This window comes from Schistocerca serialis, chromosome 1 (genome assembly GCF_023864345.2).
Source record: "Schistocerca serialis cubense isolate TAMUIC-IGC-003099 chromosome 1, iqSchSeri2.2, whole genome shotgun sequence".
NCBI lineage: Eukaryota > Metazoa > Arthropoda > Insecta > Orthoptera > Acrididae > Schistocerca > Schistocerca serialis.
Genome location: NC_064638.1, coordinates 182,557,396 through 182,575,653, shown reverse-complemented (window position 1 = coordinate 182,575,653; position 18,258 = coordinate 182,557,396). Strand labels below are relative to the sequence as shown.

At 44.3% G+C, this 18,258-nt stretch overlaps 1 protein-coding gene across 3 annotated transcripts in view; it reads left to right on the top strand.

The window, feature by feature from the left end:
* LOC126465241 (probable cytochrome P450 6a13) overlaps positions 1-14,237 on the top strand; it is a 93,155-nt gene extending 78,918 nt beyond the window's left edge. For all 3 annotated transcript variants that reach the window (XM_050096291.1, XM_050096293.1, XM_050096292.1), the window contains one exon: positions 13,872-14,237. In XM_050096291.1, the coding sequence (XP_049952248.1) occupies positions 13,872-14,038 (167 nt within the window). In that variant the 3' untranslated portion in view covers positions 14,039-14,237. The remainder of the gene's footprint in view (positions 1-13,871) is intronic.
* The last annotated feature ends 4,021 nt before the right edge of the window (positions 14,238-18,258 follow it).

The following is an 18,258-nucleotide window of genomic DNA, read 5'->3' as shown; positions in this document are numbered from 1 at the left end:
GGTCGTCGGAGTAATTCACTAAATTACTGGCCTTATCGTTAACTTCGATATGCAGCAGGATTTTAGAACATATATTGTGTTCGAACATTATGAATTACCTCGAAGGAAACGGTCTATTAACACACAGTCAACATGGGTTTAGAAAACATCGTTCCTGTGAAACACAACTAGTTCTTTATTCACATGAAGTGCTGAGTGCTATTGACAAGAAGTTTCAGATCGATTCCGTATTTCCGGGTTTCCGGAAGGCATTTGACACTGTACCACACAAGCGGCTCGTAGTAAAAATGCGTGCTTATGGAATATCGTCTCAGTTATGTGACTGGATTTGCAATTTCCTGTCAGAGAGGTCACAGTTAGTAGTAATTGACGGAAAGTCATCGAGTTAAACAGAAGTGATTTCAGGCTTTCCCCCAGGTAGTATTATAGTCCTATTGCTGTTCGTTATCTATATAAACGATCTGGAAGACAATTTGAGCAGCCGTCTTCGGTTGTTTGCAGATGACGCTGTCGTTTACCGACGACTAAAGACATCAGAAGATCAAAACAAACTGTTAAACGATTTAGAAAAAAATATCTGAATGGTGCGAAAAGTGGCAGCTGACCCTCGATAACGAAAAGTGTGAGGTCATCAACATGAGTGTTAAAAGGAACTCGTTAAACTTCGGTTACACGATAAATCAGTCTAATCTAAAAGCCGTAAATTCAGCTAACTACCTAGGTATTACAATTACGAGTAACTTAAATTGGAAAGAACACATAGAAAATGTCGTGGGGAAGGCTAACTAAAGGCAGCGTTTTATTGGCAGGGCACTTAGAAAACGTAACAGACCTACTAAGGAGACTGCCTACACTACGCTTGTCCGTCCTCTTTTAGAATACTGCTGCGCGGTGTGGGATCCTTACCAGGTAGGACTGACGGAGTACATCGAAAAAGTTCAAACAAAGGCAGCACGTTTTATATTACCGCGAAATATGTGGGAGGTGTGTCACACAAATGATACAGCGTTTGGGCTGGAAATCATTGAAGTAAAGGCGTTTCTCGTTGCGACGGAAACTCCTCACGAAATTCCAATCACCAACTTTCTCCTCCGAATGCAAAAATATTTTGTTGACACCGACCTACATAGGGCGGAACGATCAACACGATAAAATAAGGGAAATCAGAAGTTGTACGGAAAGATATAGGTGTTCATTCTTTTACGCGCACTATACGAGACTGGAATAATAGAGAATTGTGAAGGTGGTTCGATGAGCCCTCTGCCAGGCTCTTAAATGCGATTTACAGAGCATCCATGTAGATGTAGATGTAGAAGGGGGGAATGTACTCATCTTATTCCAGGTTTTGCAAGCTTTATGGCTGGTATTAGAATGAAATTGCAAGGCGGAGAAATTTAAGACGAGAGGAATAGTGGTTAACACTATGACATTATGATGTAGCTTATCATAAATATCTTCTTGGTGTGCATAACAGCACTCTGAACTGAAAAGATAAGGAGGGTTAATAGCAATTGTTCTACTAAAGCCATTCTGTTTCATCGATGACCGAATTACCCAAGGTGAACCTGAACACGAGTTCCAAACATTGCTGTACAAGCTCTCCTTTGTTTACAAAGTACCAAATATGCAAGGTCTTTACTGCAAAAACATAGAAATGGCATCCTATGACGAGGGTCTGGTTCGGTCGTACATCGCACTGAGGAATAAAACCCATATTACATGTTTCAGCTACTAGGGTTGTGACAGCTCATATTTCCAAGGCAGTACCGCTAATGGAAAACGCAGAACGCTAGCAATCCATATGTGCCACAGTCTTTGAATTCTTAAACCAAAATGTAAGCAGAGAAACAATTACGACGTATACAAAACAGTAATCGTGCCAACGTTGGCATATGAAGGAAACCTGGAGAGTCACAAAAATAAAATGTTATGCATGGATGTGGACCGAGATTTCTAAGAAGAATTGACGGTGTAACAAGATTTCCCACTAAACCAACAGAGCATCTAACATACTAGTACTCAACTTCAGTTAATGGAATACTAGCAGAATGCTGAAAACTTTTTGGCACATATGGGGCGAATGCAAAATGAAAGAGAAAACCTTTGTGAACTGCCAATATAAGTAATTTAGAAGAAGATATCCTCGGTGTAGTGATGGAGCTTAAAACCCTTAAGAAAGGCAAGGCCTCTGGTCCATGTTGTATACCAGTGAGGCTCCTTTCAGAGTATGGTAATACAGTAGATCCATACTTAGCAGTCGTATACAATGGCTCGCTCGTAGAAAGAGCCTTGCCCAAACACTGGAAAACTACAGAAGTCACACGAATACCCAAGAAAGGAAATAGTACTCCAATGAATTACAGACCCATTTCACAAACTTCGATTTGTATTAGCATTCTAGAACGTATACTGTGCTCGAACATTATCTCGAATAAAACGATTTATTAACAACCAACCAACATGGATTCATTCTGTGAAACACAAATAGCACATCGTTCTCACGAAGTAATGAGTGCTATCGACAGGGAATGCTAAACTGAATCCATATTTTTAGATTTCCAGAAGGCTTTTGATGCCGTTCCTCACAAGCGGAGTCTAATTAAATTGTGACCTATGGACTATCGTCTCAGCTGTGTAAATGGATTCGTGATTTTCTGACAGAAACGCCATACTTCGTAATAACTGGTGCAGAGTCACCAAGTAAGGTTATATCCTGCGTTCCTGATCTACATAAATGATTTAGGGCGCAATCATGGAAGCCCTCTTAGATTCTTTGCAGATTATGCTGTCATTTACGGTATTGTAAAGTCATCAGATCAAACGAATTGAAAAATGATTTAGACAAAGTACCTATATTGTACAAAAAGTGGCAGTTGATTCTAAGTGATGAAAAGTGTGAAGTTATCCACATGAGTGCTAAAAGGAATCCGTTACACTACAAATCTCGCAAATCTAGAGGCTGTAATCTTAAATACTTATGCATTACAATTACGAATAACATAAAGTGGAACGATTACACGGGTATGTTGTGGGAATAGCCAACGAAAGACTGCGAGTTATTGGAAGAACTCTTAGGAAAACCAGCAGGTCTACTATCAGAGACTGCTTACAAGTAAGCTACGCTTGTCCGTTCCCTTTTGGAGTACTGTTGTGCGATATGGGATCCGTATCAGACAGGACTGATGGAGGACATCGAAAAACTTGAAAGGAGGGTAGCTCGTTTTGTATTATCGTAAAATAAACGAAAGAGTGCCACGGGTATTATACACGAACTGGGGTTTCAATCATTGAAACAAAGGCGTTTTTGGCTGCCGCAGGGCCTTGTCACAAAATTTCAAACACCAACTCTCTCCTATGAGTGTGAAAATAATTTAATTGCGCCCACCTACATACGGAGAAATCATCATAATAAAATACTTAATCAGAGCTCGCACGGAGAGATTTAAGTTTTTGTTTTTTCCACGTTCTTTTCGAGAGTGGAACGATAGAGGAGTAGCTTAAGGGTGGTTCGATGAACCCTCTACCAGGCACTTGACAGTGGATTGCAGAGTGATCATGTAAATATGGCTGTAAATGTAGATGTATCGTCCAACGCTGCCAGTCGCATTGCAAAAAATGACAGGGGGCGGGGGTCAAAAGAAGAGCAAAGAGGTGTTTGTTTTCAGCCAGTGGAAGGAGTACGAGGAACGGACATTCATCGATGAATGTCACAAGTGTACGGCGAACACTGCATGTCCCTTGCAAGGGTTAAGGCGTGGCAGAAGCGCTTCAGGAAAGGACGGGTGTCGTTACCCGATGATGCACGGCCTGGAGCACCACTCTGCATTACCGATGACATCGTCCAGCTGGTGGATGCACTCATTACCCAGGACCACCGAGTGAGAAAGCCATAGCCACCGTTGTCGGATTGAGCATCGTAAGTGTTCACACCATCATGAAGGTACAGTTGCACGTGCGCAGAATGTGTGCCCAAAGAGTGCCTCACAGTCTTCAACCGCACCAGGAAGCACGTCGAATGTCCAACTGTCTCGCTCATCTGCAGCGTTATGCTCGGCAAGGGAATTCGTTCCTGGCACGAGTCGTGGCTGGAGATGAGTCATGGTGTCATCACTTTGAACCAGAATCAAAAAGACATAGCCTCCTGTGGAAGCATCGAGGGTCACCACCACCAAAAAAAAGCCAAAGCCATCCACACGAGTGCAGGGAAAGTAATGCGGACGTTCTTCTTTGACCAAGATGGCTCCTTTCTGATTCACTTCCTGCAACACGGGACAACAGTGAATGCCCAGCGTTACTCGCACACCATGACCACGCTTCGACATGCGATCAAATCAAAATGACCAGGCAGTCTCACCTGTGGGGTCATTCTGCTCCGCGACATTGCAAAGCCTCACATGGCCAACACAATCGCGGCACTCCTGCAGAAATTCCATACAATCCGGACCTCTCTCCCAGTGATTACGCCATTTCTGGTCCCCTTTTTGAGGGACAAACTATTCACCACGGAAGACGACGTCCAGCTGGACGTGCGGACCTGGTTAACACACAGCCCCGGGAATTTTATGAGACAGCCATTCACCACTTTGCGTCACAGTGGGACAAGTGTCTCAACAACAAGGGTCAATACGTCTAACATACAGGTACTGGTTTCTGTGATTATGCCTCCTGCTCGTTTCTTTTTTAACGTTCTTATATTAGCCTCTGTTATCGTACATTCACCTCAAATATTTTGTTTCCAAATAGACTACCAACATCATGTGAGATCGGAACGAAAGCTTCGAGTCCCTTAGAAGCCTGCTACTAGTACTTCTATTAATAGACTACTAACTACAGTTCCACCAGTTCCAGACAAAAGGAAAGCAACCGCCTCATTTACGATTACTGTTGAAAAGAATGCAGGGCACTCCTCATTCCACAGAGAAAAAAAGAGAACTGATTCACAAAATTACGTACCAGTATACAGTCATGCTCATAAATTAAGGGTAATGGTGATACATGGTGAAACAACGCTCTGGTGGGCAGTTTGCGGATTTAAATCACCTCGGGGTATGACCATGGGGTGCATTTGACCTGCGGTCGTCGCAAAGTGGCGCTGGCAGCAATCCACATATGCAGAGGTGTGTCGGTGCATGTCAGAGTACGGTGCAGCGAGTAACTGTACAGATGTTTTCCGTATTACTAATGGTGACTGTGTGTTGAAAATGGCTCAAACAACACATCTTGATGACGTTATGAGGGGTAGAATACTAGGGCGACTGGAGGCTGGTCAAACACAACAGGCCGTAGCACGGGCCCTCCGTGTGCTACAAAGTGTGATCTCAAGATTATGACAACGATTCCAGCAGACCGGAAACGTGTCCAGGCGCTACAGTATGGAACGTCCACAGTGTACAACACCACAAGAAGACCGATATCTCACCACCAGTGCCCGCAGACGGCCACGGAGTACTGCAGATAGCCCTGCTCGGGACTTTACCGCAGCCACTGGAACAGTTGTCGCCAGACACACAGTCTACAGACGACTGAACAGATATGTTTTATTCGTCCGGAGACCTGCAAGGTGCATTTCACTGACCCCTGGTCACAGGAGAGACCATAAAGCCTGGTGTCAAGAACACAGTACATGGTCATTGAAACAGTGGTCCCAGGTTATGTTCACAGACGGGTCCAGGTATAGTCTGAACAGTGATTCTCGACGGGTTTTCATCTGGCGTGAACCAGGAACCACATACCAACCTCTTAATGTCCTTGGAAGGAACCTGCATGGAGGTCGTGGTTTGATGGTGTTGGGTGGGATTCTGATTGGTGCATGTACACCCCTGCATGTCTTCGATCGAGGAACTGTAACAGGTTACGTGTATCGGTCGTCATTTTGCACCAGTATGTCCGCCTTTTCAGGGGTGCACTGGACCCCACCTTCCTCCTGGTGGATGATAAAGCACGGCCCCACGGAGCTGCTATCGTGGAGGAGTATCTAGAAACAGAAGATATCATGCGAATGGAGTGGACTGCCTGTTCTCCAGACCTAAATCCAATCGAGCGCGTCTGGGGTGCTTTCGGTAGATGTATCGCTGCAAGTCTTCAAACCCCTATGACACTTCAGGAGCTCCGACAGGCACTGGTGCAGGAATGGGAGGCTGTACTCCAGCAGCTGCTCGACCACCTGATCCAGAGTATGCCAAACCGTTGTGCGGCCTGTCTACGTGAGCATGGTGATCATATTCCATATTGATGACGGGGTACATGCGCAGGAAACAGTGGCGTTTTGTACCGCATGTGTTTCGGGACGGTTTTCTCAACTTATCACCAATACCGTGGACTTACAGATCTGTGTCGTGTGTGTTTCCCATGTGCCTATGCTGTTAGGGTCAGTTTTGCGTAGTGCCACGTTGTGTGGCTCCAAATTCTGTAATTATCCTTATTTTATGAGCATGAGTGTAGAAAACGTTCGTCTGTTCCAGTATCTTGGAGCATTTTCTAAGGCAAAGTACTCTGACGCTCGTAATGGAAAAGAAAGAAATCTTCAAACATCAGTGAGAATCAAAGGGAAATTCGTGCAGAACACATATTTCTGTACTTACTTACATTATCTAGTAGATGGTGATTTTCCGAGAGCGTTAGACACTGCACCACCCTGTCCACTGACAGTTTCGTATTCATCGTCCGGTGTGTCTTCACAGGAATGCGATCGGCTCGATGACTTTTCCACAAATCGTACCCAGTACTGTGCTGTGAATGTATGATACAAAGAAAAACAAGGTTGATGGTGTATCCAGAGGACTACTGCCTGAGCTTCTAATGCTCTCTGTACGCTGGAGTGCAAAACTTAAGGACAAAAGTAATTTTCGTACGATGTGTCCCTGCCAAGTAACATAGCTCGAAGAAACTTGGACCATGCTTTGAAAGTGCTGGTATAGTTGAGTACAGTACTGAAATGACACATTCATTCAAGGGCAATAATTACACAGAATTCAGCGCTATTTATTTCGGTTCCATACCCATTACTTTGTCGTGCAGTGCCCGGGAAGGCGGTGGGGAGGGGTACTGTTGCCACCAGGCAGCCAGTCACGCTTCACAATCACAAGGTTCTGTATGTAACTTCAAAACAGAGACGCGAGCATGAGGCGTTCCAGTATTACTGTTGGGTATTCTCTGTACCCTATTACTAGACCCGCTGCAACGTCAGTAACAAAATAATTTTATTCGGGATGTAGTAGGGTGTATTATGACCACGGATGGCAATGCATGTTCTACAATGTGACGCCTAGCTGGCCACAGGGTTGGTAAGTGGTTGTTATGGTGAGGCGCTCCATTTCTCTACCAGTGCGACTTACAACTGCTGGATACCTGTGGGCGGACTGCATGGTGTCTCCCCAACGCATCCCACATTTACTTAATGGGATTTAAGTCTGGGGAACTGGAAGGACAGCCCAATACTCTCTCGTTCCATGAGCTCCTCTACTTGCTCTATTCGATTTCGTCGCACGTTCTCATCCATAAAAGTAAATTCAGGGCCGAATGTACCAATGAAAAGGCGCACGTTAGGACAGAGTACAGTGTAACAATGGCGCTGACCGGTGACTGTACGTATTAAAAGATTCGTTGATTAATACTCCCGTGCATAACAGAACACAGCATGTCATTCTCAAATGGAGAGAAGTCTTTCGAAGTAAGAGTGATTTCAGGTGTGCCGCAGGGGGGTGTCGTAGGACCGTTGCTATTCACAATATATATAAATGATCTTGTGGATAACATCGGAAGTTCACTGAGGCTTTTTGGGGATGATGCTATAGTTTATCGAGAGGTTGTAACAATGAAAAATTGTACTGAAATGCAGAAGGTTCTGCAACGAATTGACGCATGGTGCAGGAAATTGCAACTGAATCTCAACGTAGACAAGAGTAAGGTGCTGCAAATACATAGAAAGAAAGATCCTTTCTCATTTAGCTACAATATAGCTGGTCAGCAACTGGAAGCAGTTAATTCCATAAATTATCTGGGAGTAGGCATTAGGAGTGATTTAAAATGGAATGGCCATATAAAATTAATCGTCGGTAAAGCAGATGCCAGACTGAGATTCATTGGAAGAATCCTAAGGAAATGCAGTCCGAAAACAAAGGAAGAAGGTTACAGTACACTTGTTCGCCCACTGCTTGAGTACTGCTCACCGGTGTGGGATCCGTACCAGATAGGGTTGATAGAAGAGATAGAGAAGATCCAGTGGAGAGAAGCGCGCTTCGTTACAGGACCATTTAGTAATCACGAAAGCGTTACGGTGATGATAGATAAACTCAAGTGGAAGACTGTGCAAGAGAGACGCTCAGTATCTGGGTACGGGCTTTTGTTGATGCTTCGAGAACATACCTTCACCTAGGAGTCAAGCAGTATATTGCTCTCTCCTACGTATATCTCACGAAGAGCCCACCCAGAGGCATACCGACAGTCTTTCTTTCCACGAACAATGCGATACTGGAATAGAAGGGAGAACCAATAGAGATACTCAAGGTACCCTCCGCCACAACGTCAGGTGGCTTGCAGAGTATAGATGTAGATGTAGATGCAACACTATCCCTCCCTGCGCCATAACATCACCAAAACGATAAAGTGCGACAGTGCTGGATGTACACCCATGTAAGGAAAGGGGGGGGGGCGGGAACTGGGGAGAGGTAGGAGCGTAATCCACTTAGTATGATGTTAATGCTAACTAGCGACTATGAAATGGGTGAACACTAAGAACTGTAATAAGGATGGTGAAAGGAAAACAGAGGTTTCTTGGGATATTGCTAGGGAAGTGAGGTTCCTCTGTGCTGGATATTGGAAGACGGGCGCTGGTTACGAACAACTGCAGAGTCTTCTTCCAGTGTTTGGTGTCCAGATCAGATGAGCGTGAAAGCTGGCTTCGAATGAATTCAGGTACACGCTGCTGGAATCTTAACAAGTTGTTACACCCAATTAGGAAGTATACAGCCGACCGGGGTGGCCGAGCGGTTCTCGGCGCTACAGTCTGGAACCGCGACACCGCTACGGCCGTAGATTCGAATCCTGCCTCGGGCATTGATGTGTGTGATGTCCTTAGGTTAGTTAGGTTTAAGTAGTTCTATGTTCTAGGGGACTGATGACCACAGATGTTAAATCCCATAGTGCTCAGAGCCATTTTTGTTGCATGAAGGCCATTAGAATATAGTTTGCTATAGTAGCGAGTAGACGACGTCTTCATACAGTTATCAGATCTGGAAACTTAATGGCGGACTGAGACTCAAATTCGGGACCTTTGTATTTCGCTGGAAAATACTCCATCGATATTACTTGCCAGTGAAAGGCAAAGACCCCTAGTTCGAGTCTCGGTCAGGCACAGTGATTTAATCTGCCGGTAAGATTCAAATCAGTGCACGCTCCACTACAGAGTAAAAATGTCATTATGAGATCTTCACAATGTTCTACGCAAGTGATGTGAGAAACGACACGATTTTTATTTACGGCGAAAGGTGCCGAGTATGAGGACGACAAGGTCCTTGTATGGTGAGACATGTCCTTATTGTGCAACACCTTCGCTATTTACCTTTGCAGACGTAGTACAAACGCTTCAGGAAACAAGATAGCGAAAAACGTTGATAGCTCAACGTGCAACGTGCAACGTGCAATTGTCATCTTAGCAGCACATAATCCTTGAGAAATCTCTAACGCGAGAGTGGGATCAGCCAGTGATGTTTTCTTTGAATACTAAATTTCAACAAATTTCATCCATACCACATATAACTTCATCAGGAACTCCAAGACGATGAATTTCAATAAAGGATAATATTTTCCGAATGGGGGCTACGGAAATAGCAATGAGATGACATGTTCCTAACCAACATGTTCATTTAGAAACCATGGGCACACTAACATCAGCAACATTCACTAATGGCACTCTGAAAACCCACACTGGATGAGAGAAGTGGAAGAACAAAAACCTTTGTCACTCAACGTGTGATGCGGCCTTCTAAAGAATTATGGATGGGATCTTAAATATCGCGAAACATTTTGATCTATTAACAGCGGCACTGTTTCTGTTACCAGAAAACATCCGACTGGTCATGCGACAACTCGTGTGATACCAACACATTGGATTTTTTCCACGTTCTAATAGACGTGATGTAATAGAATTATTGTACAAACGCATTATTAAAAGGTTAATATATCGCGCCAGCCTCTAGACCTCCGCATTCCTAAAGATTATGAAAACAACATTCAAGCGAAGAAACTTTTCTGTGAAAAATTTTCTGCTATCACTAAAAGTGGCTGAGATATCCAGTGTTCTCATTCTGTACACATTGGCTCCCAGGAGGAATGGTCACTGTTCAGAGATATTACAGCAACGGTCATTTGAAGCAAAAAAAGGCAGATAAACATGAGCTATGACCACTTCTTCATCTTCGATACAGTAAAACAAATCTATTCTTCTGCTGTTTCTTTGCCTTCCATATTTTGAAAGATGGTCGTATGGACAAAAACAAGAAAAAAATGACCAACAGACACGGACTCCAAAATGCATATTTTGCGAGTTACGAACACCTGTGTGGTGAGGAAGAATAAGGGCTCGTAGCTCTCAATGTATGCAATTTTGAGCCCATATTTGTTAGATACCTTTGCTCCGAATGATAGTTCCAGGTGTATCCCTGAATATTAACCATTGCTCCTGGGATACCCTGGATATACAGAGTGAAAAGTATTTAAACCGACAAACTCTGGGAGATTGTAGGGGGCATCAAAACAAATCTTTTTTCCTAATGTTAATTTTTCCTATGGGGATTATTTAAACCATTGGAGGCCGTATTACGCTCTTCAGTTGTTAGAGGGCATATTACGCTCTTCAGTTGTGGGTAACTGCTGTCCACCAATGTAGTAGTGCATTGTCTCTGTTTACTAATGGAGCGATACACCTGGACTGAGTACACTGATATGGTTGGTGCGTACTACATAGAGCACCACACCGGACGAGCTGCACAGCGGGTTTATCAACAACAATATCCTAATCGCCATATCCCGCATCATACGACCTTTGCTGTTGTGTACCAACGTCTGCGTGAGACCGGGTCATTTAGCAGATTACGTGGACAGCGACGCCGTCGCGCGGTAAGAACGCTGCAATTTGAGGAAGCCATCTTGCTGCATGTGGAGCGGGATCCTTCAATCAGCACTTGTGCAATTGCACGTAACGTGGGGACGAATCAGACGAATGTAAGAACAATCCTTCGAGAGCAGTTGTTACGTCCATTTCACTTACAGCGTTTCCACAACCTGGATCTAGTTGATTATCCATCCAGAGCACATTTTTCGCAGTGGTACCTGGAACAGTGTGAAATGCATCCTACATTTCCATCCTTGTATTGTTTACCGATAAAGCAACGTTCGGGATTGATGGAGTCTTCAACATGCACAATTCGCATGTTTGGAGTGAAGATAACACACATGCCACAGGTACTAGCGCTCATCAAGTGTGGTTCTTTCTTAATGTGTGGGTCGGTGTTGTTGGGGACTGTTTAATTGGGCCGTATCTGCTACCTAGGTCATTAAATGGCGGGCACTATTACAATTTTCTCACCAGAGCATTGCCAGAATTGCTGGAAGACGTCCCACTCTCTACAAGACAACGCATGTGATTCCAACATGACGGGGCGCCGACACGTTTCAGTCGTCGTGTGCGTCGATTCCTGGACCGACGGTTCCCAGAAACGTGGATTGGCAGAGGTGGTCCTTGTTGTGGCGTAACAAGCTTGCTACGCCACACTGGGAAGGGAGCCGAAAGAAAGGCACGCGTACACACACGCCGACTGCCGTCAATTCTGGAACAAGATACGTTATGACTGCTATAAAGAAAATACGTAGCTTTGGAATATACTTAACTTTATTCTTTGTTGGTGTACAAAGTTCTTCTTGAGACATTTATACGATAACTCTCAAACTAGGTAAGGCTAATGGCGCCTTGCTAGGTCGTAGCCATGGACTTAGCAGAAGGCTATTCTAACTGTCTCTCGGCAAATGAGAGGAAGGCTTCGTCCGTATTGTCGCTAGCAATGTCGTCCGTACAACTGGGGCGAGTGCTCGTCCGTATCTCGAGACCTGCCTTGTGGTGGCGCTCGGTCTGCGATCACACAGTGGCGACACGCGGGTCCGACATGTACTAAATGGACCGCGGCCGATTTAAGCTACCACCTAGCAAGTGTGGTGTCTGGCGGTGACACCACAGTCCTGTACCATGGTCTGCTCGATCCCCAGATATGTCCCCTCTGGACTTTATTGTGTGGGGAGAGATGCGCAACCTTGTTTACACAACTCCTGTTGCATCAGAAGAGGATCTGGTGGCCCGGATAGTAGCAGCAGCAGGAACAATTCAGGATACTCCTGATGTTTTCGCCCGTGTCAGACAGAACATGATCCGACGGTGTAACCTTTGTTTACGTGTCAATGGAGGCATTTTTGAAAATTTACGGTAATTGAAATTGGGTGGTGTTGATGTGTTGCCTCTCCGTCATAAAAAAATGGAAAAGTGTTTGTTGGCTCTATTAATTTGCCGGTTTAAATACTCACCATAGGAAAAAATGACATTAGGGAAACATATTTGTTTTGAAGTCCCCTACAACCTCCCAGAGTTTGTCGGTTTTAATACTGTAGATATAAATGTCGATGTGGGTTCATCTATCTGAAGGCCTTATTGGTGCATTTAACTGTGAGATGACGTTACAACAATGTAACCAGTATGTACCTGGAAGCAGTGTTCGATAGATGTAAATTTCTGTTTGTGAGCTTAACTATAAAATTTGTGTCTTGTAGAGAATTTGAAACACAAAATTTCAGCATCTGTCAAAAAAGTCGTCCGCCGAGTTTCCCTCGTTTGGCGACTTTCGTTGAAGATAACCAAAAGTTTTATTTCCTGTGGTTTGAGAAGTTTTGGGAAGTTCTGATTATCGCTTGCATCGTGGCCTAATTGGTTCCTCGGATTCGAAATCGTCAGCCTCTGCTGTTTTCATCTCGGGGCTCAGGTAATTTCAGAGCTGTCTTGTTACCTTCATGCCAAGTTCAAGGTTGATTTCAGATGGTAGATGGACAAAGGGGAGAAGTAAATGACTAGATGCTGATTTTCTCTTATTGTGTGGGTTGTTACTCCACACGGACATCTGATAGTCTAATGTATGTAAGCACTGAATGTATTGCTCACTCGTGCAGTGCATTGTATCAATCATTCATACGCAATAACATGTGGAAAGATGAAGTTGAGCTATCATATAGGCACGGATGTGGTTAAAGCAAGCGTAAAATTATGGGAAAGTTCCTTTTTATCATAAAAGTTACTGCTTACAAAATTTTTATGTGGCAGATGCTTGAATATTGCTCAAGCGTATGGGACACATATCAGGTCCAAGTATCAGAATACATAAAGTGCACAAGAAAAGGGATCCCGTCGAACGGGAACAACGCTTCTGTGGCAAGCGAGAGTGTAAAAAAAGTATTGCAAGAGCTAGACTACTTCAAGAACAGTCGTTCATGGTAGATATAATGAATGTTCTAGAGTTTCATTGTATCTACTCCGCGTTGTCCATGCAGAAAGGAAAATGGCCTACTAACAGCTCACACAAAGCTGCAATTTTTTTCGTCCTAGATCTATCAGTGGAACGAGTGAAAACTCCAGTATATTCGCAGTAGAAGCAACCCCTTGCCATATACATGCCAGTGATCCGTAAAATGTAGGGTATGTAGAAGGCTTCATAAAGTTTTCTTGTCCTCTGAAGGTTTCCTACGAACCACAGACACGTTTGCATTAATATTGTAACATGCTACTGGAAAACAAATGCCACCTACAACTTAGAGCAACCCTTGTTTTCTCTCTGCAGGTATGCGTTTCGGCCTGATACAGACCAAGCTCGGCATCGCTTCATTGGTCTCCAAGTTTGTCTTCAGCGCCACGAGCAAAACACCTGCAAAGCTCCAGATGGATCCGAAGGCAGCTGTGGCGTCTCCTCTCGGAGGCATCAACGTGCGTATCACCCCGAGAACTTGATACGCCCTAAAGCAGGGCTGTCTACAGAAGGAGCTGACACGTATGGACTTGAAAGTGTGTGATCTGACTCATTCTTCACCTATACTTACTTTAGCAAACACACATAAAATTTTGTTTACTAACATCAGTGGACCATCCACCTCGATAATAAACTTGAACGATGGCAAATATAGTAATAAAGTCCTTCTATTGTCTTTTCCGTGGCGTATTTTATTCGCCTGTGTTCTATCATGTCCAAAAGTATCCGACCGCCATGAACTGCGTTGGGCCGGATTTTCGTGCAGCCCGCATAACGTAACATCCTAGTTAGTCCTTAGTCACATTTTGATACAGTCATGTGACTATATAAAATAGTCACCACAACGCATCACTAGATAATACAGCATTGTAATTTAGTCACTCCAGATGCAAATTAGTACTCCGATGGAGCAAATGTCGCGCGACAGGTTACTGAACATGACACTGATTTTAATGCTTGCACACACAAAGATATTAGAGGAAGGGATATTTCAAAAAACAAGTGTGAGCTTAAAATTACATCGTCTTATTTACAAAGGCTAAGCGTTGCGTCTGCAGCCACAGCTTCCTCTCTTCAGCAGTTCTCTTCATTTACATGTATGAGGAACACTCCATATCACTGATCATATTCCTTTTAAATAGGATGTTCTCGATAGTCTATCTGTTCCATCCCCTGCGATCTTGTCTTCGAAAACGCTATCTAGAAGAATGTTGTTGTTGTGGTTTTCAGTCCTGAGACTGGTTTGATGCAGCTCTCCATGCTACCCTATCCTATGCAAGCTTCTTCATCTGCCAGTACTTACTGCAACCTACATCCTTCTCAATCTGCTTACTGTACTCATCTCTTGGTCTCCCTCTACGATTTTTACCCTCCACGCTGCCCTCCAATGCTAAATTTGTGATCCCAGAACATGTCCTACCAACCGGTCCCTTCTTCTTGTGAAGTTGTGCCACAAACTCCTCCCCAATTCTATTCAATAAATCCTCACTAGTTATGTGGTCTATCCATCTAATCTTCAGCATTCTTCTGTAACACCACATTTCGAAAGCTTCTATTCTCTTTTTGTCTAAATTATTTATCGTCCACGTTTGACTTCCGTACATGGCTACACTCCATACAAATACTTTCAGAAAAGACTTTCTGACACTTTAATCTATACTCGATGTTAACAAATTTCTCTTCTTCAGAAACGATTTCCTTGCCATTGCCAGTCTACATTTTATATCCTCTCTACTTCGACCATCATCACTTATTTTGCTCCCCAAATAGCAAAACTCCTTTACTAATTTAAGTGTTTCTCATTTCCTAATCTAATTCCCTCAGCATCAGCCGACTTAATTCGACTACATTCCATTATCCTCGTTTTGCTTTTGTTGATGTTCATCTTATATCCTCCTTTCAAGACACTGTCCATCCCGTTCAACTGCTCTTCCAAGTCCTTTGCTGTCTCTGACAGAATAATTCCTTTACTGCTTGCTCAATATACAGATTGAATAGCATGTCTAATTATGAGTCCAATGAGTTGTACTTTGCGTTAGCTCACATCTTTGAGTACTTCTTCCTTCTCTCCTGTTTCGTGCAGTACCATCTTATTTGTTTCTCTATCGGTCCAATTAGTTCTCGCAGTTCCTTCAGAGCCACCTTCACGCAGCTTCAAGGCCAGCTTTCTTCTGCTTTTGTAACGTCCAGATTTCACATCCATATTCCAGGAGACGGCCGTGGTGGCCAAGCGGTTAAAGGCGCTACAGTCTGGATCCGCGCGACCGCTACGGTCGCAGGTTCGTATCCTGCCTCGGGCATGGATGTGTTTGATGTCCTTAGGTTAGTTAGGTTTAATTAGTTCTAGTTCTAGGCGACTGATGACCTTAGAAGTTAAGTCGCATAGTGCTCAGAGCCATTTTGAGCCATATTCCAGGACCTCCAGCCTAAGGTCTTTACCTATCATTTATTGGTGTGGATGCTGATGTGTTAGTTTCATTGAAGTTTCTTCCTATTTTGGAGGACACTCTAGGCCTCATTCTACTCTTGATTTCATTCAGACATCTATCAGTTCCATCCACAGTGCTACATAGAGATTGAAATTCGGTTTCTTGCTCGGGTTGTAAATTTTCATGTCGTGCTTACCTCCACCAACTTTTTTGTCTATAATCATGATTTTTTTCTTCTTTATATTTATTTTTTGTTTTGATTTTGTTACAATGTCGACATCCTCCAAACAATTCACCACTATACTAACGACATCACTGGTGAGCATACCCATTGAACGCGATCTCACTCCAATTTTTGCTCTGGTATACAGGGTGGATCCTCTAGGGACGGTTCAAAACCATTCGACGAAATATGAAAGTGATCCGAAGCGGCTCTCCGTCTCCGGCTCGCCTGTGGTGTGATCAGCAGGAGTGCAACATTGAAATGTTTGTAAATAAAGCGTCTAAGGGGCTCTCTAAGATATTCAGTTTGGCAACGTATTCAGAGCGACCCACAAACGTTTTTTGAGCACGTTATAAAGGCACCGGTCAGAGATATCGACACCCACTCAGCTGAGTGGTGCCTCGTGGCTGCTGTAGCGCCTGAGGGCATGCAACCTCAACTAAGGGGTACAAAAAGCGATGTCTGCCCTCAGGCACTAGAGTAGCCACGGGGCACCACCCAGCTGAGTGGGTGTCGAAGTCTCTGACCGGTACCTTTCTAACGTGCTCAAGAAAGGGGAAGACGCTGCAAGAGAGACGCTCTCCATTACAGCATAGTTTGTTGTCAAGATTGAAGACAGTGTTCTCCTAGAAGAGTCAACCAACATACTGCTTCCTCCGCGTACATGTCGCAAAAGAAGATAAAGGTATCACCTTCTGTTCTTTCCACTAACCATGCAAAACTGGAATGGAAAATGGGGAAGTGACAGTGGTGCACAAATTACTGTCCATCAAATGCCATAAGGCGACTTGCGGATTACTGATGCAGATGTAGATTTAGAAACATTGTGCTCAGTTCTTCCTCTGAGTCTGCCCCTGTAGTAACCACAACCAACAGCGGGAACGCCTTGGGCTGCGGATCGGAGCCGCCAGGCGGGGAAGCCGCCGGCGGTGGAGCACGCACCACCGGGTAAACACAGGACGAGTCGGACGACAGACCAGCGACAACTGACAACAACCGACCACGACCGACTATGAGCGACATAGCAAGGAAGAGATAAACAACGGAGGCTTGTGGAAACCACAACACCAAACTTAAATCCACTCGGAACCAGAGCCAGGCAAATGTCAACAACGAGCAACGACCAGAACGCAGTACCGCCGAGATAGAAACGAAATCCAGAGCGAGTACCAGACTGGCTGGACTGCGGCAGAGCGGGTCTCTACATACGAAACCGGAAGGAGCGGCTATTGGCCGCTGTCTGCACGTGGCTTACCGGTGGCGCCCTCGCTGCGCGAGAGCCGCTGCGCGGAACAGCCGCCGCGGAGGCGGAGCCCTCTATGGGCTGACCACGTCCATTCGTTCTGCCGCGTGTTCGACTTCCGCGGCGGAAGGTACTAGAGCCACCATTGCAGCGTCATCAGCAGTTCTGATGTTTTGATGCCGTGGACATGAATACGATTAATTTTAATTCCAGTCGTCTTTTCTTTCATTGATGTTATTGCCCCCTCGATGAACGTATTAAATGAGTAATGTGAAGAAGGCAACCCTGTCTTACTACCACTGTGACGTATGCTTCTTTCTTCTCACCGCAGATATGTACTTCAGTTCTTTGACTTTTTGTATATACTCAAAACTAAATTGGCTGTCCTTCCAGTCAAGTCTTACTTTGCGAATCGCCTTATAAACTGGATATACATTTACTTCTACTCTTCCTTCCAAATTACATAACGAAAATATTTTCTTGGTCGAGGCCCTGGACTCGTACCCATCAACTACTATCTTTGTAAACTAACAACGGAAGATGGTAAATATGACAACTAACAAAGGCTGTACATGTTTAAACTTACAGAGACGTGACATAAAGTTTTGTATTAGACGAGGTTGTGAATCTAGCACCTAATCATGTTGTTAACTACGCACAGTCGAACATCAGATATCGAAATTTTTCAACAGTAGCCAGATAATTTAACTAAAGTGACGAGGAGAGCATGATTGATTTACCGGTATTCTAACCTGGCACCCAGCGCCATTGTTTCCTAGCCACAAATAGACGGTACATATGGGTTTG